The sequence below is a fragment of the Pelmatolapia mariae genome, linkage group LG7 (genome assembly GCF_036321145.2).
Source record: "Pelmatolapia mariae isolate MD_Pm_ZW linkage group LG7, Pm_UMD_F_2, whole genome shotgun sequence".
Lineage (NCBI taxonomy): Eukaryota > Metazoa > Chordata > Actinopteri > Cichliformes > Cichlidae > Pelmatolapia > Pelmatolapia mariae.
Window position 1 is genome coordinate 19,864,316 of NC_086233.1, and position 27,020 is coordinate 19,891,335.

Sequence of the window (27,020 nt, forward strand, 5' to 3'; positions counted from 1 at the left end):
GCTCCAAGTATTGCCCCCTCTGAGAAGCTTTTCTTTGGTTTTCCTCTTTTCAGCAGTCTTCCAGGGTCCAAAGACTGAAAGTAGTAAAACAGATGTGATGGTCATTTAAAAACTGCAGCAGTCTGCTACTGTGTGTCAATAAAACCCAAGCCAATAAAAATGAATAAAAAATTAAGATGGGCGTTTTGATTTCACCATGTGGTATTAACCCTAACAACAATTATCAGTAATAAACAATGTTTTTCAATTGAAAACCGAGATTTTTTTTCTAAGCTTATTTTTACATTATTTCATTTCAGACTGTTGTTAACTAAACTTTTTTCTTGAATATTTTTAAAACATGAAACCCTAATTGCTCTTGTATGAGTAAAATGTCATTGCTACTCAAATATCAAAAATTTATCAGCAATTAATTTGATGTAACTGATTTGTGACATTGTCACAAAATAATTGGTCCAAACAGCATGTCAGGTAGGTTTCTCATAGTATATAAAAATGCAAACACACCAGTTTTGGGGTGTTTTTTTGTTTTGTTTTTTTTACACAAAAAATCCAAAGTCTACTGTGTAACTAGTGCAACTATTTGGAGAAAGAGCGCATGCACACATTCCACTCCAGAATACACAGGTTATAAACAACCACATGTCGACTGTCAATAATCGTATATGTACTGCCAAACCTCTGCCTTGAACTGTTACTTTTTAACATGGTTTATAAGGATGTTACAAAACAATAAACTCAAATTTGCAGTTAAATTCTCATTTATTCTTTCATTGCTACAATTATGTATCATATTTAAAAAAGTGTTATGAAATGCTAAAAAATAAAAAAGCTGTAACAAAATTTTCTAAGAAGCTGAACTTCCACTGTAAATACAATAAATAGAAATGCAATCAGGAATAAAATGGAAACAAGATTTGAAATATTTTTTTTAAAAAAAGGACACGTATATTTAAAACAAATTCCACAATTATGAAAAAAATAAGTCATGCAAAAGTGGGTGAAAATGTCAGGCCACTAAATTAAGAATATTCATTAGTGATCTGATAGAGAATCTCAAGCAGTGGTGGAGTTCACATAAAGTTAGGGGACCGCAGATACTAGAACTAGACCTTTTATTTAATGAAAAAAGGAGTAAATCTTAAAATCAATTTAGCACAATTTAACAGGTAGCTAGTGAATCTGAAAAGTTCTGTTGTCCCTAGCCTGCAGCAGCATTACTAATCATCCGCACTCTCTAGATGCTAGAAACTAGAGGGGACATAGATCATAGGAAACAGATTTCCTTTTACATTTTAAATTTTAAATGACCTTTTAAGGAAAAATATGGGGTCATTTTGAGTCTGTAAATATCTGACAACTGAGGACACCAGTTGATGGACTTTTGGGAAAGGAATGTTCTCCCATTTTACTCAGACAGGATTATACATAGTAATTAAAAGGGGACCCAAGATAGATCCTTGGGCAATCCCACAGATTAAAGAGAGGACACACCAGGTATCAGGCTATATAGCATCACTTCCTCTTGCTACTTGCTGCTAAATATCAACAAGCAAGGCCCATAAACAGCTTCTCCATTTTACCAAAGTCACTGTGTCAGGACTTCTGATAGTGGTGCTCATAAAATGAATGAGTAAAGAGAACAGAACAACCTCATAGGAGGATAGTGGCTGACAGTGGGGGTAAAACAGACAGCTGGTTAACTCAAGAAACATATCATTAAAATTAATAACAATGATGAACACACTAACAGCAAAACACAGTGAATAAATTCCAGGTTTTTTTCATTAATATTTTTGCTTCTTCAGAAAACCAGATATTGCATCTATTAGAGGAGAGTATCTTGCAGAAGTCTTGTACTGTCTATGAGGTAAATGTACTAACTTTGTAATAGCCACTGTTGTTTCCATGATTGTTGTTTTTGTTTTAACATTTTAAGCCAGAAGACAAACATCAGATTATCCAGAAATAAAGAGGAATCTCACCAAGTAACATTTACATATATCTTTATTGTGCCAACTGATACCATGTAAATAAACCACCAAATGGAAGCAGTCAAAAGGAGGAAGAACACCAAGTTTACACAGCAAAGTTTACAAAACTCATTTACTAATAAAGTTGGCTTTAATTTTAGTGTAAAAATGATATTAATAATACCAGAGAGAAATCTGCAATAATATGTATTTTACTCATACAAACATTATCAGAAATATTATTTTCTTTCTTCATATGGCAGAAATAAGCATGTATTGATGAACAACTTGAAACTTTTTAAATTCTCCATTTCTGACAAAAATATACTCAAGACTTCACATCTAGTCTAGGAAAATAGTGCACAGCAATAGATTAGTTAGTAAAGAATAATGCCAAAGAGACGGCTATATTGATATACAAAAGTGTTCATATATTAAAATATAACGGAACAACCATCCACAGACACAATCTTTTATAAATCTGAAAACACTGACAGTGTTTTCAAAGTCAGCTTCTGTCAGTTCTGACCAGATCTCGATGTAATAATGGAAAAGAACCAAAGAGATGCACCATATTGCTTTAATGATTTAGTGATGACTATAACTGAGAGATGAGGAGTGACCTCATCTCTCAGTTATAGTGATCACACCTTTCGCAGCTCTAAAGTCGAGGTAAATGAGTCGACTTTCAGCAGATTGTTAAACCGGACTGGAATTTACAGTTGTTGTGTGTTTGGCACTTGCAGCAGCGTAATTCACCAGTCAGTCACTAATCAATGATTTAGATCAGTGAGCTCTAAATGATTATCAAAACACAAAAATGGAGAAAAAATACCTACAAATACTCAAGTAAGCTCTGCCTTACCTTCAGCTGTTCTAAACCTTTAAAAGTTTGTTTTCACTAATCTGGAAATGCGAGGGGACAACAGTCTTGGACATTTCGTGGCATTTTCACATCACATTTCAGATTCATGGGAATAATTTAAATGAACTGGTGCACAGGCAAGTGTTGAATCCAGTATGAATACCTTCAAACTACTAATGTGCCACATCTCTCTGAAAGATTACGATGGAGTACAGAGAGACCTATTAGGACTGATGGTTAGAATGCTTTCATACTGGCCAACTAAAACGTTCTTGTTCACGATATGAATCAAAGCACCCCTCTCATTCTCATGTGGTCTGTATATGTACATGGCTCAGCTACTATTTTCCCTTAAACAGTCAAAACTCAGTCAAAGCAGGGAAACAAGGAAAAGTACAGTACAAAATACAACATCAATGATTGTACAGAACACCTGCAGGAGTCACAAATGTCTTCAAAGTGTCTTTTTGTCACAGAAGACTTCAGATTTGTCAAATGTGCACTTCAAGTCAGTAAAATCTTATTGAACAAACTGAACATCGGGTGAAATTTCTCCGATTTTGTGCAGTTATCGGATGTGACGGTGGCCTGGCATCCAGTCGCCTGATAGTGTGTGGAGTGGAGCTCACATGCAGTTGACCACGTTGCTGGAGCCTTGTCCGACGTCTCTGATCTGGCTGACGTGAGACGAACAGACAGCAACTCCAGCTCCAGCACGGCAGTGAGACACTGAGCCCACCAGCTCCCATCTGAACAGCAAAGATACACAAATCAATAGACAATCAACAACAAGAACACTGTGGACTTTTAGAGGTCATTTTAAAATTCCATTATTTAGAAAACTACTCAAGTCCTTCAAATGTTTTAGGCTAAATATATGGTACATATATAATGTACCACATAATCTATAATTATGGACTTTCATGAGTGTAGCTCAAAAAAACAATCAAATTACAATGATAGATGGTTCAAGTCCCTATATTTTAATATTAATTTTAATTTTCAAATCAAGTGAATGGTTTATCGGTATCCAAGCTAGGAATGATACCAGGAGCCAAATCAGCAGTTGACATAATGTATTCTTGTAAAAAGATGATTAATGATGTTGGATCATTTTGCCCACTGCCAGTAACCCTACTTTCATCAGACTCTTATTAAGAATTATCTAATAAATATAATACCTAATTTTTGCTTTTTTATGTATATACATATTCTTGAAGAATAATAGTGGGGAAAAAAACCATTTGAAACAGGAATGCATCTAGAACATTTACTGATCAGTTTCACGCCTACTGAAAAAAGTTATTCTCTCACACCTCTGTACATGTAGAAACACAATCCTCATTCTTCTCCTACTGACCTGTTCATTCGTGGCTCAAAAGCCTCCACTGTGTTCAGGTAAATGTTTCCATTGTGTCCCCCGACTGCAAACACTCTTCCCATTACAGTGGCGACCCCGACCCCTCCACGTGGGGTGGTGAGCTCTGACACGTACTCCCAGCGGTGCATTCGTGGGTCAAAGCGCTCTACGGAGCTCAGTGGCGAGTTGTCATCAAAACCACCTTTGGAAAATTATAAGATAAGACAGTCATAAAAATGTTATTTTGGGGGGAATGTTTAGGATGTTGTTATAAATGTGAAACTCCCATGCGAAATAAAAAAATGCGTGAAATGCTGAGAATATTAGTAAAACCTCACAATCAGGTTTAACACCTGTTTTTTTAACACTGTCTCCATAAAGACGGCATTTAACGACCTCCCCTGTAGGCTTAATGATGAGTTTTGACACCTCAGTATAGATATCAACACTATGACGACTATTAGAATACTTTCTGTGGGGGTTTCAAGGATAGCTGCAAACCCTCACTAATTACTCAAACAAACGTAGTTATTTTGTTCTATAAGCAGCTATACAAGTAGCTATACAACAGTATTACATGTTTTTACCTGAAGCTATTTACCATGTAAAATCTCATAACAGACACTTCAGTGAACCTCAAACAACTCTTTAAATTGAGGTGATGCAATAAAATCCTCTTTCTGTGAATCAGTTACCAAACAGCTTTACAAACAATAAACTTTCAGCTTTCCGGATTCGAGCATTTGTTTGGTTCACCAAAGAAGCACCCATGAAAGAGGAAGAAAACATTGACAAACTGCATCATATAAATTCCGTGCAGTAAATTCCAACAAACATTATTGGACTATCCAACGAATCAGCCTGTAGAGAAGAATATGACAAGTGTTCTCCTACAATTCCTCTTACCCACTACATAGAGGCAGCCATTAAGTTTGCTGACTCCATTTCCAGCCCGACGCTGTCCCATCTCGCAGACCTCCGTCCACTTGTTGAGATGAGGATTAAACCGTTCCACACTGGACAGTGACGCCACGCCATCGTTGCCTCCCACAGCATACACAAAATTCTGAAAATGGGAGAGTATAAGGTAGTTAAGTGCTGAGTACATATCACAGATCAGATAGATGTTTTTGACCTTTCTCTTCAGTTTTACCCCCAGTGCCACAGATCCAACTCCTCCCCTGGGGGTGTTCATCGGCGCCACGGCACTCCAGCAGTCACTTTCGATGTCATAACGCTCCACGTCGTTGAAACAGGAGTTGTCGTCCAGACCTCCAATAGCATATATAGGACCACCAAGAGCTGCCAGGGCTATCCCCCTCCTGAAATACATATGTTCATGAAACTTGCTATACAGTTAATGCTTCACAGAAAGAAATGTCCATTCCTTACTATGGAACAGGAATTTATGCAATCGAAATTTGTAATTTTTTTTCTTTCTGTGTGATCATAACATTAAATATTTTTAAATCACTCCAACTTTTCTTCAGGAGTTGCACTGGAGCAAATTTTCGATTTATACCTTTTGGTATTCATCGACGCTTTCATCATCCACTTGTTGGTGAAGGGGTCAAACATCTCCATGTTTCCCAAGTGTTCATTACCATCATGGCCCCCAACAGCATAAACTTTGCCTGAAGAAAACAAATTGTAATTCCCTGTTTGTTTACCATCACATGACCAGAATATGAACTGATACCATTAATATTGACATACTGCACACTAATCAGAAAATCACTGATTGGCCAAATCTTATAAGTCCTATTAGTATCAAGCATTAGCAGCAGATCCTTAATGTCCAGTTAATTGGAAGGTGCAGCTCTCCTGGATCAGACTCATCTGTTCATTTTTTTCATGGTTATGATTTCTTTCTCCTCAAGAACACTTGCCTAGTGCTCAGCACCACTGAACAGGAGCATCCGACTGACAACCATATTGGTATGAGACAATTTAACCGTATGAGTGATCAGGAGGATCTGGCTCATCAGTGCCCACTTTTGACTTTACTGAGTATGTTGTACTCTACTCCCTCAGCTTCCATAGCTCAACATTTCATCGTTCAGGTGAAAATGTTCTTGTTTACATTCTGTAGTGCAATCATACGAAATCTTTCTTACCTCCTACAGATATTACGCCCACGTGACGCCGTCTGCTGTTCATTTCAGGGCCAAAAAACCAGCTGTTCTTAGTGATGGAGTAACACTCAATGCTGCGAAACGGGTCACCAGAACCGCCCCGGCCACCCACGCAGAACAAAACTCCTGAGGAAACAATTGGAGAGAACAAATGCCTGGCACTCTGAGGTCTTCAGAAAGAAGATGAAAAACACTTTAGCCAACATGGAAAAGTTAATATAAATTACAAGTTATTAAAAGTTTTGAAAGATTTATTTGAGCATGAGATTCAGGGCCCTTATTTTTCATGGCATGGCAGCAACTTTTAAACTCAGTGCAGTGTTTTTGTTACAATCCCAGAGAACAATCCACAGGTGGACAGAGCAACACACATATTAAAATTACTCGCCAGAAGCAGGAGAAAGCTATTTGTTAGCATCCGAGTGAAAATTAGGTCTTGAATTTCTTTACTAAGAGAAGTCTCGAAACATCAAGCAGAGCATCGCTTTCACTTATACACTGTCCTACATTTCTTTTAATAAAAAAAACATGTTTGCAAACCAATGCAGTGTGACATCAGTGCATCTTCTAGAAGCAAAATATAAAGTCTTTCACTCCATTTATTGTATCTGCATGACGGACATGACAGAAACTTGTAGCAAAATACTCGGAACCCCTGAGACACCCCCGCCTTTTCCCCTGTGATGGTGTGACAGTGTAGGTTTTTTGTCACTTTTGCAAAATAACTGCGGAAAGGCATGATATGTTTACCATTTTCCCAAAGCCTTTGTCCATTAAACACTGTGTTACTCACAGTGTTTAATGGACACTCAGCTTTGGCCAAATTGCCCATTAAATGTCCAGTACCTTCTGTTGTATCAGATGTCATCTGATTTTTGTTGTACATCTTCCTTTTAACATAGTCTTACTTGGCCAGATTAATCCAGGAAACCTCAAGCTGCATGGTACAAGGAACAGCTGTGATTGGCTTATGTAGTCAGGCACTGATTCAAATCTTTCCCTCCTGAACGCCTACTAGGGGTAACCCGAGTTTCTCTTTTCTGAACAGAGTAATTTCTGTCCTATTTCAGGCCTGCTTCAAAAGTTATTGGTGATGGTTTCTGTCTATATAGCTTACTAGGGCTACCCTCAGAACAACCTGGAACCTATTCTAAATTGTCATCAAACCTCGTCTTTGTTGATATTTACTGAGGTGTAAAACCTGGTCATTAAGGGTACAGGAGAGGTCATTAAATGTCCTCTTTATAGGGGAAGGAGTCAAGGAGCCCTTGATTTGCTTTTGTGTTGAGTTCAACTGACAGAGCACGCATTTTCGATATCGCTCGATCATGTGTACATTTAATGAATTCAATTAATTGCGCAACCATACTTTAGACTGCTATAATATGCCTCTGCAGCTCAGCAACGATGTCTCACTGCCACCTTTTCAATTTTATTATGTTTAATTCTTAAAATGCAAGCACAGTTACACGTTACAGTGACTATTTGAAGTGAGGAGCATTAGGAATGATGAGATAGTTTGGGTTGTTTCAGTGATATTCATCAGCACTGTGCTACTTATTTCTAGCTTGACTATAATTAAAACCCCCAAACCATCTGCCTATAACAGCAGATTTAAGGTACTAATGTAATGTAATGTAATATAAATAGTAACTGCACATGAACTTGCAAAAAGCCATTTGGTTTTATGTCTGCAAGTGTGCTTTTATAAAGATAAGAAAATGTGCTGTAATGTCTTTCTAAATGCCATAAAACAAAAGACTTGTTACATGCTCACAGCAGAGCACCACCATATAAAGGTACCTGCAGTGTGCTTCCTGGGTATGGTACGGACTGAATACTCAAAGTCTGGAACCACCTTGTTGTTGAGGTGCAGGTGGTAGTTTCTGGCTTCATCCATCAAGTCACGACAGCTCAGGTTACCTTTGATCATCTCGTCTTTTGCCACGGTTCCAGTCAGAAACTCTACTGGTAGTAGGGGCAGGCGCACCTAAAGGAGAGACAAACATACATGCGGGTGTCATGCGGATGCTAAAGTGATTATATAACACCCTTTTTACTCACAGTTATTCACCTAAACATTCAGGTAATCAGTAAACCAGGTGGTAAACTCTGACTTCTGACACACATTCAAAAATACAACACTAATAAAAAACCTTTCCAGGCCATTCTCAAACCTGAGACATGATCTGGTCCAGCCAGGCCTCATGATGCTGTGGGTTTGCGTTTAGCCATTTCACTGCTGCATTGTACACCTGTGTCTCCGAGTGAATATTGAGGTCGCTGGAGGACAGTAATGTACGCAAGTGCTGGGGAGACACACATGTGAAGTCCTCACACTCCACTACCTCTGTGAAGTGCTCGCAGGCGTAGCGGTCAGCCATGTCCATCAGGTCCACCCGATTGTGGCTCTCGGCAAAGGTTCGAACTGCCAGGCAGTTGGTGGGGTGAAAGTGTGCCTTCATGTATTCACAGCAGGCTCTCGCCACCAACTCAACCTATTCGAAAGAGGCAATAAATCAACTTCAAATATTATGAGTTGTATTATATAGTTCAGTGTTTTTCTAGATTAAAACTGTCATTATGCATTAATGTGGTAAATCAAAACTATACTTGAAATGCAGAGGTGGAAAGTAACGAATTACATTTACTTGCGTTACTGTAATTGAGTAGTTTTTTTGTGTATTTGTACTTTTTAAAGTCATTTTTCAAGTCTGTAATTTTACTTTTACTTAAGTATATTTTTTAAAAAGTATTGTAGTTCGCTACGTTTTCAATCACACCCGTTACTGAGTAAATTTAAAAAACAAAACAAAAAAAAAACACATTGCGCTTCGGAAATACTGCAGGGAATGATGGGTAGTAGAACAAATTGGCGCTAAGGTCACGTTAAAGATGGAGTCTGACATCGGTGTTACGGATCCAGTGAAAAAAGAAGCCCCGTCGAATTCTGCTGACCCTGAACTCGAAGAAACGGATGTGAACCCCTGGCCGTATTTAAGGGATCATTTCGGCTTCAAGTGCAAGAAAGGCAACAGCTTTATTATGCAGTGTAAGCTGTGTTTGCCCAGAGAGACCGAGTTAGCAGCTTTTAAAAATTCCACATCAAACCTGCGCAAGCATGTAGAGGTAAGTTAAATACAACTCGTACCGTTATGGTAGCAAAAAGGCTGTGCTCAAATTAATCACATTAAGTTAAGACATCTGTGAAGAACACGACTAATGTTGGGTGGTACTAGCAACTTGCTGTAATCGGGCACGTTGTTGTCCACGCAACTTACATTTTTTTTACTGGCTTGGTAAATTACCAAAAGAAAATGTGTTTACCTACCTATGTTTTCCCTGTTTGTTAATAATAATAATTTATTTTAAAAAATAGTTAAATTAAAGACAGAAGCGGCTACTTTCTTACTTAACCCACATATGTTCACACTGCAGGCAAAAGAGTAACAGAGCGCTCACTTACCTTAGATTAGTCAAAGACAGCTAACTTCTGTTACTTGTTAATTAGCACTTGCAACCTCCCGTTAACTAGCCTGTTACTGTCCAATAAAACAAAAAAAACACGAGGTATATTGGTATAATTTATCAGCGGTAGCTATGTAATGCATTGATGTCTTATTAGGGACGTATGGGGGAAAATATTTTATGTAAAATTTGGTGTGTTTAATTAAAACAAAATTGATTTACATGCTGATTTTTAAAAAATTTGTTAACAGAGAAAACATCCATCCAAGCTGAAAGCCTTCAGTGACTTTATAGCAACGCGGAAGCGAGCCCTGGAGCAACCAGAACCCCCAAGAAAGCAAGCAAAAATTAGTGATGTGATGGCATTGGGTGCAAACAGACGAGTATCACAGGCAAAGGTTGACAAGCTCATGATTAATTTCATTTGTGAAGGTCATCATCCATTTTCTGTGGTTGAACAACCTTCTTTTAAAGAACTTTTGTTGACACTGAATCCTCAATGCAAAGTCATTTTCAGACCCACTCTCAGGACCAGAATAGAGGGAGCTGCCAATCAGATGAAAAAAACTTTGATGTTGCACCTCAGTAAAGTTAGCCATGTTGCCACCACTACAGATTGTTGGACAGCACACCAGCAAGGTTTCATAGGAGTCACAGCTCATTGGATAGATGAGGAAACCTTGGAGAGGAGATCTGCTGCCCTTGCTTGCCAGAGGTTGAAAGGGTCCCACACCTTTGATGTCCTAGCTTGTGCCCTTGATGACATTCATTGTCAATACAGAATAAGGGGAAAAGTAGTAAGAACGACAACAGACAGTGGCTCGAACTTTATTAAAGCATTCAGTGTGTTTGGTGAACAAAGTCAGCCAGAGGAAGCGGAGTCAGAGTCAGATCAAGACTCTTCTGAAGAGACCAAAGCAGACTACCTGGACACATTCACCATCCTGGAGCAAGATGGTGGTCTTGAGTACCAGCTTCCACCACATCAAAGGTGTGCATGCCACCTATTAAATTTAGTTGCCACAACAGATGCTGCCAAGGCAGAAGAGATGAATGATGCATACAAACGGCTGTCACGAGCAGCCTTTGGGAAATGCCAAGCAATCTGGAATAAGTCAGGTCAGTCCTACATGGCAGCAGAAATTGTAGAAAGTGAATGCAAGTTCCAGCTCATCCGGCCAAATCAAACTCGGTGGAACTCAACATACACAGCTCTGGAGAGAATCATACGGATCATACAAGCGAAGGGGGAGGATGCTATCAGGAATGTCTGTGAAGAATTCAAAGTGAAAATGTGAGTATTATTTCTTATTTCTAAAGTATGACATACAGGGCTCGCAAAATTTCAAAATCCCTGGTAGCCCTTCGGGCAGGGACTCTTCAGTTTTTGGTAGCCCAAAATAAATTTAAGTAGCCCGAATAAAAAAGGGAGCAATTTTTTTTTATGTTTTGTTTCCTGTTTTGTTTCCGTTACAATATTATACTTTAATGTATAATATTGTAACGGAAACAAAACATTAATCAAAAAATTGTTGAAACACAAATTACAATATTGTATAAAAATTACAATCATCAACTCAAATACTTGGTTGTAATTGAACAGAAATTTCTATGAACTTGCAAGAACTGTACAACAGGAATCAGTCTGTGTCAGATCCTGAATTTGAAATTTCCACTGAAATCACAGGTAAGAGGCAAGTGGAACCAAGATCTAGGACATTTGCTTTTTGAAGTTTGCAAAGACTGCTAAATTTTGCCAATGGTAGTTCACTCTTTGCAACATAGTAGGCTGTTCTAAACAGATTTTTCAGGTTGATTTTTAGTATGTTATTTACAGACTGAGCAATAATCGAATAGTTATGTCTATAACTTCTGTTCCCTGAAGGAGAGGAACGAGGTACAACACATAAGTATGGGATATCACGCCCTCGCGTGTCCTGGCTGAAGAAACCTTTATTCACGCCTTTAAGGCAGATGACGTGTGATGACACGCGCACGGCCCCGCCCGCACATATAGCCGCTGTCATCACAGTCATCCCTCAGTTCGATAGCCGCTCTTCACCGAGCCAACTGCTCAGTGGGGCCACCCTGTGTTGTACCTCGTTCCTCTCCTTCAGGGAACAGAAGTTATAGACATAACTATTCGTTCCCTTTCAGTCGATTCACTCGGTACAACACATAAGTATGGGACATATATACACGCCCCGCAGAGCAGCCACCGAACCGGAATGGGACCACCACATCCTTAGTGAGTGGTAGACCCAGCAGAAAGGACAGCATGAGCCACCGAAGGGGCTGTAACGTCCAACCGATAAAACCGCACAAAAGTGTGCGGCGATGCCCAACTAGCTGCTGCACAAATATCAGCTACAGGCACCCCTCTAAAAAGAGCCCATGAGGTCGCCATCCCCCTGGTGGAATGAGCTCCCACCCCGTGGGGCAACGCAAGACCTCTGGTGCCGTATGCCAGTGAGATAGCTTCTATAATCCAGTGGGACAGCCTCTGTTTGGACAGAGCTCTACCTCTATTTGGATTAGCGAAGCAGACAAACAGCTGGTCACATAAACGCACATCCTGAGTGTGCTCAATGTAGGTGCGTAGCACACGCACTGGACAAAGAGAATGCATCCTCCTCTGCTCCTCAGATTCAAAAGGAGGGGAGCAAAAGCTCAGCAACTCAAACTCCATTGAGCTATAAGATGCAGGCATGATCTTGGGAAAATAGGCAGCATTTGGACGCAATACGACCTTGTGGCCATCAGGAGAAAACTGTGTGCAGGCGGGATGCACAGACAGCGCATGAAGGTCACCCACTCGCTTCGCTGAAGCCAAAGCGAGAAGTAATGCGGTCTTATATGAAAGAAATTTCATATCCACAGACTCAATGGGTTCAAACGGGGGGCTACAAAGGGCCTCCAGCACCAAAGACAAGTCCCAAGCAGGGACACTGGACTTAAGCACGGGCCTCAGCCGGCGAACCCCTTTCAGAAAACGTATGGCGAGGGGATGAGCACCTGGTGTCACCCCGTCAAAGCCAATATGACAAGCAGATATAGCTGCTAAATAAACCTTGATTGTCGAAAACGAAAGGCCTTTATCCAGCAGCTCCTGCAGGAATGTCAAAACATCCACAATAGAGCACTGAAATGGGAGAGTATGGCGGTCCTGGCACCATTGCTCGAAGGCTCGCCATTTGTAAGCGTACAAGCCTCTAGTAGATGAGGCTCTAGCGCTCTGAATTGTCGCTATCACACTAGGTGGCAAACCCTTAGCAACCAAGTTTAACCTCTCAGCAGGTAAGCATGAAGGCGCCACAGATCCGGGCGCGGATGAAACACTTCTCCTCCCGCCTGAGAGAGGAGATCCCTGCGGAGAGGAAGCTGCCAAGGACTCGCTGCTAGCAGGCTGATTATCTCTGCATACCACGACCTCGCGGGCCACCAAGGGGCCACCAGGATCAGAGAGAGGGAATGCCGACGCACCCTCTCTAGAACTGGAGATATCATTTCCACTGGGGGAAATGCATACAGGAGCACGTCTGGCCATTGGTGCGCTAGCGCGTCCAAGCCCAAGGGTGCATCGTGGTCGATTATGGAGAAGTACAGGGGGCAGTGAGTATTTACCCTGGAAGCAAAAAGATCTATTTGCGCCTCGCCAAATAGATCCCAAATCTGAGCCACTATTGAAGGGTGTAACCTCCATTCTCTCACCAGAGGACCCCCCCTGGAGAGAAGGTCCGGCCCCAGGTTCAGGTGGCCCGGGACATGGGTGGCTCTTAGAGTCAGAAAATGAACACTGCACCATAACAGCAGAGAACGAGACAGCTGCAACAGGGGAAGAGAGCGTGTTCCTCCCTGCCTGTTTATGTAAGACACCACTGTTGAATTGTCCGTCCTGACTAAGACATGCTGGCCCTGCAGGACTGGACGGAAATGCTTTAGAGCTAAGAACACTGCTAACAGCTCTAAGTGGTTGATGTGCAGCTGGCGCTGAGCTGCGGACCAGATCCCTCTCACTGACGCACCCTCGCACAGCGCTCCCCACCCTCTTAGGGAAGCATCTGTGGACACCACCTTGCGAAACAACACCCTCCCAATCCGAGAGCCCTGATGCAGCAGCCTGGGCTCCCTCCAAGGACGGAGAGCTAGCATGCAAGACGCGGTTACCGGCAGCCTCCTCCGGAGGTGACGCGAAGCACACAAACGGTGAGAGAGAGTCCAGCGTTGAAACGCCCTCATTTTTAACAGTCCAAGTGGCACTACGGCGATCATAGATGCCATCATGCCCAACAAGCGCAATATCGTCTGGAAACGCAGTCTGCGTCCCAGCTGAAACTGAGCGAGGCAGCGATGAAACGCGGCCACTCTGTGCTCCGACAAACGTGCGCGGCTGGAAAGAGAGCATATTTCCAGACCGAGAAAAGTAATCTGTTGACTCGGGATTAGCGAGCTCTTTTGAAAGTTCACAGAGAACCCCAGTGTCTGAATGTGTGACAGAACCAGCGACAGCTGTGTCTCCGCCTGCTCTCTGGAGCAAGCTACGAGAGCCCAGTCGTCTAGGTAGGCTAAGATGCGGATGCCTCTCTCTCTGAGGGGCGCTAGCGCTGCCTCGGCACATTTCGTAAAGGTGCAGGGAGCGAGCGACAGCCCGAACGGCAGCACTAGGTATTCGTAGGCTACGCCCTCGAATGCAAACCTCAGAAACTGCCTGTGTTTCGGGTGTATAGCGACATGAAAATAAGCATCTGTTAGATCGATTGTCGCAAACCAATCTCTCGGGCCGACTGCATTCAAGAGCTGTCTGAGTGTTAGCATCTTGAACCTGTACGTTCGTAGATACGTGTTCAAGACTCGCAGGTCGAGGATGGGACGAAGCCCTCCCCCTTTTTTCGGAACGACAAAATAACGGCTGTACCAACCTTTGTCTGTCTCCGAAGCGGGGACCACTCGTATTGCTCTTTTCTGCAATAGCGCCTGTATTTCCTCTCTGAGTATCATGGCTGCCTCGGTGTTGACAGTCGTGTTTACGACTCTTTGGAAACGAGGCGGCTTGACCCGGAACTGCAACCGGTAACCCATGGCAACGGTTTGCAGCACCCACGGAGAGGGGGTGCAAGCGCGCCACTGAGGGAAGTGAGCAGCCAGCCGGCTGACCTGCAGCACCGTCGGCGGGGCGTCGTCGCCCCCCAGTGTGTCTGCAGGGAACTGCATCACCTGCCTGACCTGGCTCATTTTGCCTGCAGGCTGAGCATTTGTGATTGTTTGAGAATAAACAACACTCTTTATTGATTGTAACATGGAAACATGTACATTCATACATTTTGTTGGATGCACCTTTTCTGGGGCACAACAATGAAAAACAGCGGGAACACTCGATGTGGTCACTTGAACATTTAACACACCTGAACAGGGAGTTACCTGAGGCAATTTGTGTGCAGGGGTTTTGTGCTTGGGAGACGGTGATAGGAAAGTGCAGCGCCTTCTGGGGCTGACAACCTGAACAGAACTTAAGCGGCACCTCTTGTGCGGCAACAGAGGGGTAAAAACAGCGTCTCCCTGCTGCTGGACCCCTTCTCGACTCGAAACCACAGCTAGGAGGGCTGAGGCTTCTTCCTCCTTGGCGTCGGGTCCCGTCGGGGGCCCGAGGGTGGGCCTTTGCTCCAGGCCGACTGGCGTGGAGCTCGGGCCGGAGGACGTGCTCTCGCCGGCGGCACACCCACTCCAGCAGTGGGCGCCGGTCTCTTGCCAGTCGTCAGAGGAGCGGCGGGCCTGTGAGAGCTAGCTGCGGGCTTGGGCTGGAGCTGACGTCTGGGGATGATGTCGCGCAGAGCTTCCGTCTGCTTCTTCCTCAGATCGAATCTAGCCTGAATGGCTTCAAGTGAATGTCCGAATAACCCAGCCGCAGACACTGGTGCGTCCAGATACACAGCTCTGTCCCTATCCGGGACGTCGGAGAGGGTCAGCCACAGGTGCCTCTGCGCCACTACTGTCGAAGCCATCCCTCTGCCCAGGGAGAGCGCTGCACAACGAGACGCACGGAGGATGTAATCCGTGGTGACTCTGACCTCGTTAAGAAGAGGTGCCAGCGGGCTGTCATCAGGAACCAGCGATCCAAGCTCCGCCAGGCACATTGCCTGGTACGTCTGGAGCATGGTGACGGAGCTCATGGCGCGAGCAGTGCCGGCCTGAGCCCGATAAATCTTCTCCAGCTGCGAGGCAGAGAATCTGCAGTGCTTGGACGGCAGAGTTGCGGGGCCACCGACACCATGGTTATGGGACGGGGCCAGATAAGCAGCCAGAGACGGCTCCATAGGGGGTGGGTTAGCTAAGCCAGCCCCCTCGGCGCCGTCCAATTCCATGTACTGTCCATAGCCGGGCACAGTGACGCGGGTAGACAGAGGTTTGTCCCATGACGCTGTTAGCTCGCAGAGAAAGTCTGGGAACATGGGAAGGCAGTTTTTGGCCGTTGCGGGCTCCGGTGGGAGGAAAAAACCCGCGAACCGCGACGGCTTCCGAGCTGGTGGAGGAGAGGGCCAGTCCACCTGCAGCTTCTCAGCAGCACGGCGAAACAGGGAGAAAAGAGAAGTGTCATCGTGGCCGACCGGCGCAGCAGCGGCGGCACATTGGGCCGACAATGAGCTCTCCTGCTCATCCTCCGACAAACCATGGATGTCCAGGCCGATGTCCAGCACGTCATCGTCTTCCTGGGGAGCGCTGGCGGGCTTCAACCCAGGCTGAAGCCCGTCAGCGCTCCTGCATGGTTCCGGCTCGTCATCGGCTAACCCGTCAACATATTCCATGTGGTCAGCCCAGCTAATCGCGGGGACATCGACCGGAAAATCCTCGTCTTCGGACTCGGACGAAGCCGGGGCTCCAGACTCGGAAAGGAGAGGGTCATGCCGTGCGACAGCCGAGCGTCCCAGCACTCTTTCCACAAACGTCACCCGTCTTTCCAGGGTCGAGCGCCGGAGCTGGCGACAAAACGCACAGGCTTCGGGCTCCGTCAACGCTCTCCTAGCGTGGACGATCCCCAGGCAGACAGGGCAGGCATCGTGCTGGTCGCTGTCGTGCAAAGAGAAACCGCATCCCTGAGGACAGGGGCGAACAGAAGATTTCTGCTTTGCTCGCTTCGGTTTGGAGTCCATTCCAAAACGCAAAGCGAAACGCTGCACAAGAAAAACTTGAAAATAGCGCTCCGCGGGCAGCCTACGCACCAACTGGGCGGTGGAGGCTAACACCAACAGGGGCAGTTAAGCTAAGTTCAAGTTGGCAGACAACGGAGCTAACTAGCAGCAGCTAGCTAGCCCAACTCAGCAGAGGTGTTCTCAGCGAGGTGAAGAGCGTAAGAACTGAGGGATGACTGTGATGACAGCGGCTATATGTGCGGGCGGGGCCGTGCGCGTGTCATCACACGTCATCTGCCTTAAAGGCGTGAATAAAGGTTTCTTCAGCCAGGACACGCGAGGGCGTGATATCCCATACTTATGTGTTGTACCGAGTGAATCGACTGAAAGGGAACCATTTCTTGCATTTCTCATGGGTTCTAATGGGGGTCTTTCTTAAAATTACTGGTCCCAAAAAAAAAAAAAAAAAAAAAATTACTGGTCCCAGTAACAAAGGCACTTGTCGACTCAGAAATCGAGGGAAACCAACAACACACCCGGCAGAACATTATGTTATTTACACGGGAGCACATAAGTGGTCCGCATGTGCGCATTCGCTGTCAAAATAAAAGACGCGCACCAGATAAGAAGTTGCAACGCGCGTTTGCGTCCATATAAAAGGCACTGTTTTTGTCTGCTACAGTGGGATTTTCACGGCACATTCTGCACCAAATCTCTGTTCATCATTTGTTTAAAGCCAGCTCACCTCCTGCAACCACTTTTCCTAGAATACGCGCTTCTTTTGTGGTTCGGACTCCATCTGACATTTCTTTGGAGGTGGAGGAACACCAGAGTAATTGCTTAAAGGAGCTTCTTCGACATCTTTAAGAGTTCTAAACAAATGTCTGTCCTCCTCCAGAAAATCTTATGGACGCAAACACGCGTTACAACTTCTTATCTTGTGCGCGTATTTTGACAGCGAATGCGCACCTGCGGACCTCTTATGTGCACCCCTGGTTATTTAGCTTGTCATATTCCAGCCACAGAAATTCTTTTTTGTCCATGAAACCAGAAAGCTGCACTTTCTTTTTGCCTTATAGTCTGATTTGTCATAACTTTTCCGTTTTGTGGTAAGCTTTTCTTTGGCTGTCACTTCTTCACCCTGACCGGTCTTATTTGGCTCAACAGAACTAAAATATATATCCTGCTGCCTTTACACACGCACTCACATAACGCTCAGCGATTCTCTGCGCGATCAACCTCTCACATGTTTAAGCTTCCTGCGGGAGATTTCACTTGTCATGTTTGATAGTAAACTAACGATTGATAAGACGATGTCAGAGGAATTGGTGCGCAAATTATCGTCACTCACCAATCAGTACTGTCGCTCTCTATACACAGTTCGCGCGATTGCAAAGTGAAAGCAAAAAACAAGCGCAAATTCAAATGCGATTTCAATATGTCACATATAGGGCTGCTCGATTATGGCAAAAATGATAATCACGATTATTTTCACTGAAATTGAGATCTCGATTATTTGATGATATTTATTTAACAATAACAATGTATTGAATAATGGCTTTAAAGATTGTCAAAAATAGTGTGCAAATACTGATAACAGTGCAAATGTTTGCAATAAAAATAAAATGTAAACATCTATGTTTAGTGAACTTTGCCATGTCGCTCTGTGGTGCAGCTACGACACCAAAGTTTACACACTATGTCTACTTGATCCACGTCTGACTCCGCGAACCCATAATGTTTCCACACCACTGAAGGGTTTTTTTTACCTCTCTTTTCAACCAACGGCAGTCACTCTCCTCTCCAAATAACTTCTGCTTAGCTTTCCGAGCTTCCCTCTGTTAGCTCCTCTTAATTGTTGTGGCGCGTGTTTGAAACGCAGAGAGGTGCGCTCGATTTGCCACACGGAGCAGCGCGAGAGTAAAGCACGAGGGAGGTGCTAATAATCGGCCCAGTCATTTTTAATGATCGTTGAAAGCCCAGATCGTAATTTAGATTAAAATTCGATTAATTGAGCAGCCCTAGTCACATATTGACAGTGGTTCACCGATGCCAAAGACATATTTACCCAGCTACATTTCCGAAAGAATGCAAAAGCATTGACATATATTTTTCCTTCCTATGATAGCCCGACGGGCAGGGCAGGGATAGATTCTGGTAGCCCGACTGGAAAAATCGCTAGCCCCGGGACGTCGGGCTAGCGATTTTGCGAGCCCTGACATAAATGACACAGGTGGAAAACAATGCTGGAGCTACCTCATTTATTTGTTTTTAAAACCTCTTTTTGAATTTTTAAAATGCATGTCCATACTTGGTTCTACATTCCACATCTAAGCCTGAAGGTAATTTACTAAAAATCGTTTTGCTTTATGTCATACAGGCTGAGTCCAGCTGAAATTGCTTTCCTGACTGAGTACTGCACTGTGATGAAGCCTGTGGTGAAGGCTTTAAACCTCCTTCAGTCTGAGACCAATACGCACATGGGGTGGCTCCTTCCTGTGATCTTCCAGCTAAAAGTTAAACTCAGCAGACTGGAGACCTCCACCAAAATGTGTCTCCCACTCATCAGAGCCATTCAGGATGGTGTCCAAAAGCGCTTTGGTGGGATGATGGAAGACCCTGAACTGATTGCTGCTGCAATCCTTCTTCCGAAGTTCAAGACCACCTGGACTGAGAGGCCTGATATCATAGAAGCAGGTCTGATTTCATAATTTAATATCATGCCGTAATCAGTTGTTTCTTATGAATTTCAATAATTAATTAACTAAACTAACTATTAATTAAATAAAGTACAATAACATGCACCTTTCTACACAAACTGTAGTTTTTGTAATTCATGCACTATAATAAACTCTTGTTGCCTCATTTATCCAAAATAAAATGTCAGAAATATTTAATGTGTTGTGTATTTGTCATTCAATAGGTCTGATCTATGTGAGACAACACCTTGACCAGATGGCAGAGGCTGGGGTGGAGCAAGTCAAGCAACATTCATCAGATGAAGAAGACTTCTTCTTTTTTTAATGAAGTCCAAAAGGCCACAAGGTATAGGGGAGCTGGATGGGTACCTTGCCTGTGTCTCGGACAAGATGGATCTGCTGAATTCATTTCCACACATCAAAAAACTTTCTCTCAAACTTAACACTGGCCTGCCTGCCTCAGCTGCCTGCGAGCGTCTCTTTAGCTGTGCTGGACTATTGTTCACTGCAAAGCGAGCAAGGATGAGCTCTACTAACTTTGAAAATCAACTGCTCCTCAAAATTAACAGGAAGTTCAGAGAGTAACACTCTAGGATGGACACAAAGGAACTTTAATCTAGAGGTACAGTAGGGCAGGGCCAAGTTTAAAAAAATAAAATAAAATAAAAAAAAACATTTTAATAGCAGCTGCCGTACAGTTCAGTACTTGTTCTCTTATTTGACAGTTTAGAACGCATTCTCATGTAAAAGAATGATATGGTTTTGTATTGAAAACACTGTGATACCTGACAGTTTGGTTGATTGGTTTGGTGACCATTATCCATTTTCATGTATACACTTTCATGTATACACTTGCAGTTTAGCTGCCACTGCACTTTAATTTGTAAAGTTTTTCTTTTCATTAAAAAATAACTACTTTGAGATTTATATCCCACTGTCTTTTTTTGCACTACTCAGAAGAGGCTGTCCCCCTGCTGATAAAAAAAAAAAAAAGTAACTATGTAACTTTTACTCTGAGTAAATTTTAAATGAGCTACTTTTTACTTTTACTTGAGTAAATTTTTAGACGAGTAATTTTACTTGTACTTGAGTAAAATTTCAGCAAAGTAATAGTACTTTTACTTGAGTAAAATATTTTAGTACTCTTTCCACCTCTGTTGAAATGCAGGACACCTCTGTTCATGTTATAATCAGATGCTAGTGCTTGTTGTGCTTGTCTACCTGAAGGATGCAGGCAGCATAAAGCAGTGGCTGGACATTATCCACAGTTAAGGTGAGCTTGGAGGAATAAGCAAAATGCACCAGGTCCTGAATGGCATCACCATCAAAGTCTTTAATTTCTATCAGTTCCTGCTTGGCTTCAGACATCTCTGACAGGAACATGGCCCTGAGGAAATGAAAAAGTCACTTGAAAACAAAGATTCAAAACAAGGCACCAGCTAATGTTTAAAAATGCAACCATGGTTCACATTACAAGTTGCCAAAAATAGATACTTTGATAGCAGTAACCTTTTAGTCTATAAAAACTGATTTTAGCTGAAAATAAACTTTAAACACTAATAAGAGTTTGGATTTTTAAATAAATTATTGTAATGTAAATATTAAAATTTTTTTCAAATACTGTTCATCTGCAGTACAGTGGTCCCTCGTTTATCGCGGGTGTTACGTTCTAAAAATGACCCGCGACAGGTGAAATCTGCGAAGTAGCGAACTTTATTTTTTACAATTATTATAGATGTTTTAAGGCTGTAAAACCCCTCACTACACACTTTATACATTTTTCTCAGACAGGCATGAACAATTTGACACGTTTCTCTCTTGTTTAAACTCTCTCAAAGTTCAAACCTTCGTAGAAAAATAATTCCAGTATTATAGAATGAAACCAAAGTCAAACCCTGTTTTGAGGTCCAGAACATGGGAATAGAGCAGCTGTGAGAGAATTCAACATTAATGAATTAATGGTACGGAAGTGGAGGAAGCAAGAAGAATGAGTTGAGTAAAGTTTGACTTATCTTGTTTGGTTTCACTTAATGCGCCTTATAATCCTTTGATGTCGACACTGTTGTGTTTGTTGTCTTCTGCTAGCGAAAATTTATGTAAATTTGACAAGCTGAACGCATTCTGTACTGTACAGGAGACACGGCACGAGATTTATTGAAAATGGTCTACAGCCGATCGGGATGCAGAACATACGGAAGAGGATTAGGGCCACTGGAAAAAAAATTCTGAGAAAAAAGTCAGAATTCTGACTTTTTTCTCAGAATTCAGGAAAAGAAGAAAAAAAAAAGACGTGCCCACTTTTTTTTTTTTTTCCCAGTGGCCCTAATCCTCTTCCGTAAGAACACAATGCGCTGTTTTTTACAGCGCATTGTGTTCTTACGGAAGAACACAATGCGCTGTAAGAACACAATGTGCTGTAAGAAAAACAAAAAAAACCAAACATGCAAAATTGCACACAAAAAAATCCGCGAAACAGCGAGGCCGCGAAAAGTGAACCGCGATAAAACGAGGGACCACTGTATAGGTTTTTATTGTTTCTGGGCTTGCTGCTTCTTTTGTCTTTCTTTTTTTTTTGTGAGGACACACTGCACACCATGCTGTTGCAGGTTTTGAGCTGATAGATCTTTGGGAAAATAGCAATTTATGCATTTCTCTGAAAACTGTCAGCTACAAGGACTAAAAATTACCGAAAAAGCAGCCAATGTTGTAAAGAAAAACTAAAGAAAAAGTAAAACTTAACAAACAAAAGGTGGAAAAGTCACTGGTTTGCCAGTTTTGGCCATTGTTATCTTATTTATTTGCAAACTGGGCATGATGAGGGAGTTGTGGACCGTTCTTAGAACACAATATACAAAATCAAACCATACTGTGTTAGATAAGGCTTAAAACTAACAACTGAGACAATAAACCCGTTAGTAAAACTTTGTGTCCTTAGGTCGTACATTTTTCTGTACAAGCAGATATCTTTTTTTTTAAATCCAAGAAGTCTCCCCACTATGGCCGTTAGAAAAAAAACCAGGGTTAAGACACCGATACAGGCAAAACATACCTGAAGTAAGGGATAACACAGGCCAGCACCAACTTGTGACAGTGTATCAACCTGCTGCCAACCTAGAAAAAGAAAAACAGAAAATACATGATACAAGCACACTTTGACATCATTACATTAGGGCTACACAATTAATCAAATTTTAATCTCAATCAAAACTAGTTTCCTTCAGTGACACTGAAAAATGTGTGCTCCAACAGTGAAACAAACTCAAGCATTCCCTAAATCACTGCCTGACTATATGTCTGCATGTGTCAAACACCGGAGCTCCCTTCACCACTCAGCATCACGTTTCCTGGAATAGTGTGGATGAAGTCGGAAGTTGATGAACTTGTTCCTTCAAGTGAATCATCATCTGCTGTTTGGGTTTAGTGCAACCAAAATAGATTATGTGCAAAAGATTACACCACAACACAACCCACCTAACATATTAAGCGCTCTGAAATCACACCACAAACTGCAGTATGATAATGCATAAAAGCCAAGAAGAACAATCCAAGGTGAACCTGGCAACATCAACTCAGACGTCCACGAAAGCTGTGCAGCGCGACAATGCATTCATGGAGCTTACAAACACTGACTGAAATCACAGACACAACTGTATTCTTTTTGGCTAAAGATGTGTGTCCACTAAACATGATGAGTAAATGGATGTTTCAGGAAAATAATCAACTTTACTACAAAACATATTTTATCCCCTCATAGAGTTATGTGTGGCGATATGTGGCAATAGCTGCGCTATATACAAAATGAGGGACCTCACTGCTGTCAAATGCTTTGCTACAAGTTTTATTCACATCATGAAAATCCAATAAATAGAGTGAAACGTTAGCTCCTAGGGGATGCACTTGAGCCAGGTGAATAAACATCTTTCACAATGTAAAAGAGAAAGCAGTGCCTTGTGGATTTATCTTTGTCTTTTCTTTGCATTACAGTTTTCCTGTAAGGGCTGCACCCAAATCAGGTGGATTTTATTTCGATACACAGATCTGTATATTATTAAGAATGTAATATGGATTATATAGTATAGCATTATACTTCCATGAAAGAGCAATAAAAATGTCTTTTGTCATGGAAATCAATAAATTATCCTGACAAATAATCACGATCTCAATATTGATCAAAAATAACTGTATAGCCCTAATATATATAATTTACTCCTTAATGTTCACCATGTGATGTGATTTTGGCATTAGCTCTGAAATTGTGAATAGGCCAATCTAAAAACAAAAAAAAACAACAACCAAAAAACAAAAAGTAAAAAGGAACAACTCTTTCTCGAGTCCAGGTGTATAGGCCCACCTTCAGCGTGACGTCACAGAGTTCACCCACTTCATAGAAATGCCGGAGCGAGTTATGGAAGTCCTTCCAGGCTTCATGAGCCTCAAAGACAAAGGACCCGTCAGGTTCACATTCTGATTTCAATGCCCTGTTTGCAGGCCGCTTCTCCTTGGACTTCAGCTGTTTGGCATGGTCTGGCACCACATCCCCCGGTGCCATAGTGGGCTACAGGAAACAACACCTAGATGGTAAAAATAGAAGCCAGTAAATACATAAAATCATATTCTTTCCACTTAGGTCTTTTTTGTTTTGCAGTGTTTTAACAATACAGATGCTTTAATTCGATTTAAATCAGATGATTTTATGTTAAAATAACTGCAAATGTTTACACATAAGTGTCTGTTACAAGGAAAGCAGTGGAATAGTGAATCTCCTCTCCCGTCTCTATATTCATGAGTCATTCATAAGGCTCTATCGCTGTTCATCTTTTCTCAGTTTTATTGGATTGTAGCGTAAGACTGTTAAAAAAAACAACAACAAAAAACCCAACCCAACAATACTAACAGTCCAATCACAGCCTGTAATCAATAATAAGCGCAATTTTTAAATTCCACTGAATTCAACTGCATCAACAACTGCAACTCAGCACAAATAACAGCAACCTTCAAGAGAGGCAACGAAGAGGAAGTGAGGGGTGGGGGACATGACCGTGGTGGACATGGCCTGCCAGCTGAGCAAGTTTAGTCAGTATTCCTCCCCCGTTTTAGTGTCACTTCTTTACTACTTCAGCAAAACACAGGAAAAGCAGTTCCCTCAAACACACAAATCACACTTTAAAATGAAAAAAAAAACCCTCAACAATCTAACCCATTAAAAAAAAAAAACCTACCTATCGGTGAATCTGATGAACAATTTCCAAAATTGATACGTCTTTATTTAAGAACAGAAAGTGAGAGTAACAGCTGAAGCTTTAAGCTCCACCTACGCCTTACAGATGATGTACTGTCTCGCTTTTTCTAAGCTATGCCCCTGATACTGAATAGCCTCAGTGTATCGCCCCCTCATCACTAGTCCTCTCAGCTAAAAGAGCAGAAAACATCAAGTCCCATCATATGCACTTATGATCAAAGCCAATCGCCACTTCTGTTCTACTTTGTAGGCTTGTGGATAGGCTTCAACATATGTAGGGATGCAGCAATATCCTTTTTTTTTTTTTTAAAGGCAAAAGCTGGGTTGGCCTAAGCAACCGTTGGAGGTGGTTTTAAGATGCTAAGATGATCAGACTGTGTTATTTTATTTATAAAGAGGAAGTGGAGTGAGAGAGTCAATAATTTAACAACAGATGCAGTGCACAACAACTGTTCAAAGTGCACACAGAAGGATGATAACAACCACATTTTCTCATGTGACACAAAAATCAAGACTCCCACTGACGAACTAAAGGGACCAATGTGAGGCACTTTAGTATACAAAGAGAGTCACGCTCTTCCAAAGACCTACCTACAGTTGTCATGTCAAATTACTTCACCTTCTTCCAAGGGAGCACTGCAAGTGCCCTTAATGAGGCCAAATGTTGTTCTTTGTCATTAACTGACTAATAAAACTGACAAGTGAATGCACACTGAGTTAAGGGTCAGGCAGCTCTTGAAAGTGTCTGATAAATGTCAAAGCGCCAATCTGCAATACAGTAATCTGCACAGAGTTTGTATTTACATCATCTTCTCTGCCATGGATAGCATTTAGCACACTTCATCTACACCTATAGATTATTGTCGCATTTATCAGATATTATATCTTGTACAGGTCTCATGCTTTAAGTAGCCCTCACTGCACTAAATAATCTGCACCAACTTAAATATTGCATCTAGCTGTTCTGCGTAAAGGACATTAAGGAAAGGTTTCATCCAAGATTGTTTTACTGCATGTAGGTTGTTAAACTCGGTCAAAACGGTCGACAAAACAACTGAACTAAAATCTCTGTCAACATACATTCATCCAAAGGTCAACAATTTGTGAATCGAGACGCAATTATGGTTTAGTCTCCACAGTATTAGCACCACTAGTTAGTTACACATAGTATGCTCGTTTGTGTCTTAAAAACCAGGGAAATGAAATTACACTGCTGTACATTATAAATTTAGACAGCTAGGCTAGCAGCAGATTATTGGCTAGCTTGTTTGCTAAAAGCAGCTACTAGGCAGATTAGCATTCGCATGACAGCTAACGTTGTCTGACAGGAAACGGACAAGATGAGGGCACAAATTTAGCCCCCCAAAAAAGTTACAGCAGAACTGCAATAAATAAAAAAGTTAATTTTCATAAGCGTTCAAATGAATTATAAAGAAATACCTCATGTCGCAGAGAGAATTAAGATGCCGGCTTCATTGAGGGGAATGCTTTGCTGCTTGGTAGTGGCACGTTTGTTGTGATTCCAGGTGCTTCACGGGTAATGTAGTTTCAAAGAAGTACAGAAAAAGAAGCAGAAGTAACAAAATGTAAGCTAAATAAAGCGGTCTCTGTGACACCCTGAAATATCCCCCACACACCTGCCTCTCGGTTCTGAGATACTGACACCTTAACGTTGATGTCTGACATCTAAGACATTAAATTTGATACCGATATTTAAAAATATCAATATCAAATCTGTTACAGTGTAATGGTGCCAGCTTAAAAGTTAAAGCATCTAAAAAGCAGTACAACAGTACTATAGTGTGTGTGTATACATACACACACACACACACACACACACACACACACACACACACACACATACACACATATAACATAAGAAGCTAAAGAAGTGGGTTACAGTAGATAACACTTGGGACAAATAAAGCCCTAAAGTGGGGAGAAATGTGCAAAGTAAGGACATTTAAGATTGTAATTACAATTACACAACTCTATTCTCCAATAAAATCTTACATAAGATCGCACATTAACACCTTTGTACCCTGAGGAGTTCTCTTTACTGAACAGTAGTGTATGGCTGGCATTTCTATAGCACCCTGCAAACAACATTGAAAACAAGTCGTGGAAGTTTATACACAAGCAAACATGGAGAGGCAT

At 42.1% G+C, this 27,020-nt stretch overlaps 1 protein-coding gene across 2 annotated transcripts; it reads right to left on the bottom strand.

Moving 5' to 3' along the window:
• Positions 1-1,984: 1,984 nt before the first annotated feature.
• klhl8 (kelch-like family member 8) lies at positions 1,985-26,412 on the bottom strand. 2 transcript variants are annotated; one of them, XM_063478322.1, is made up of 12 exons: positions 26,304-26,412; positions 23,976-24,195; positions 22,674-22,735; positions 20,846-21,011; positions 8,682-8,831; positions 8,137-8,323; positions 6,316-6,459; positions 5,721-5,832; positions 5,352-5,520; positions 5,105-5,264; positions 4,199-4,400; positions 1,985-3,587 (listed from the first exon to the last, which is right to left on the bottom strand). In XM_063478322.1, exons 2-12 carry the CDS (start codon positions 24,171-24,173, stop codon positions 3,464-3,466), a joined length of 1,674 nt encoding a protein of 557 aa, XP_063334392.1. In that variant the 5' UTR covers positions 24,174-24,195; positions 26,304-26,412; the 3' UTR covers positions 1,985-3,463. The 2 variants fall into 2 exon arrangements, with proteins under 2 accessions (XP_063334392.1, XP_063334391.1); XM_063478321.1 differs by having other exon boundaries at positions 8,511-8,831.
• Between the last annotated feature and the right edge of the window lie 608 nt (positions 26,413-27,020).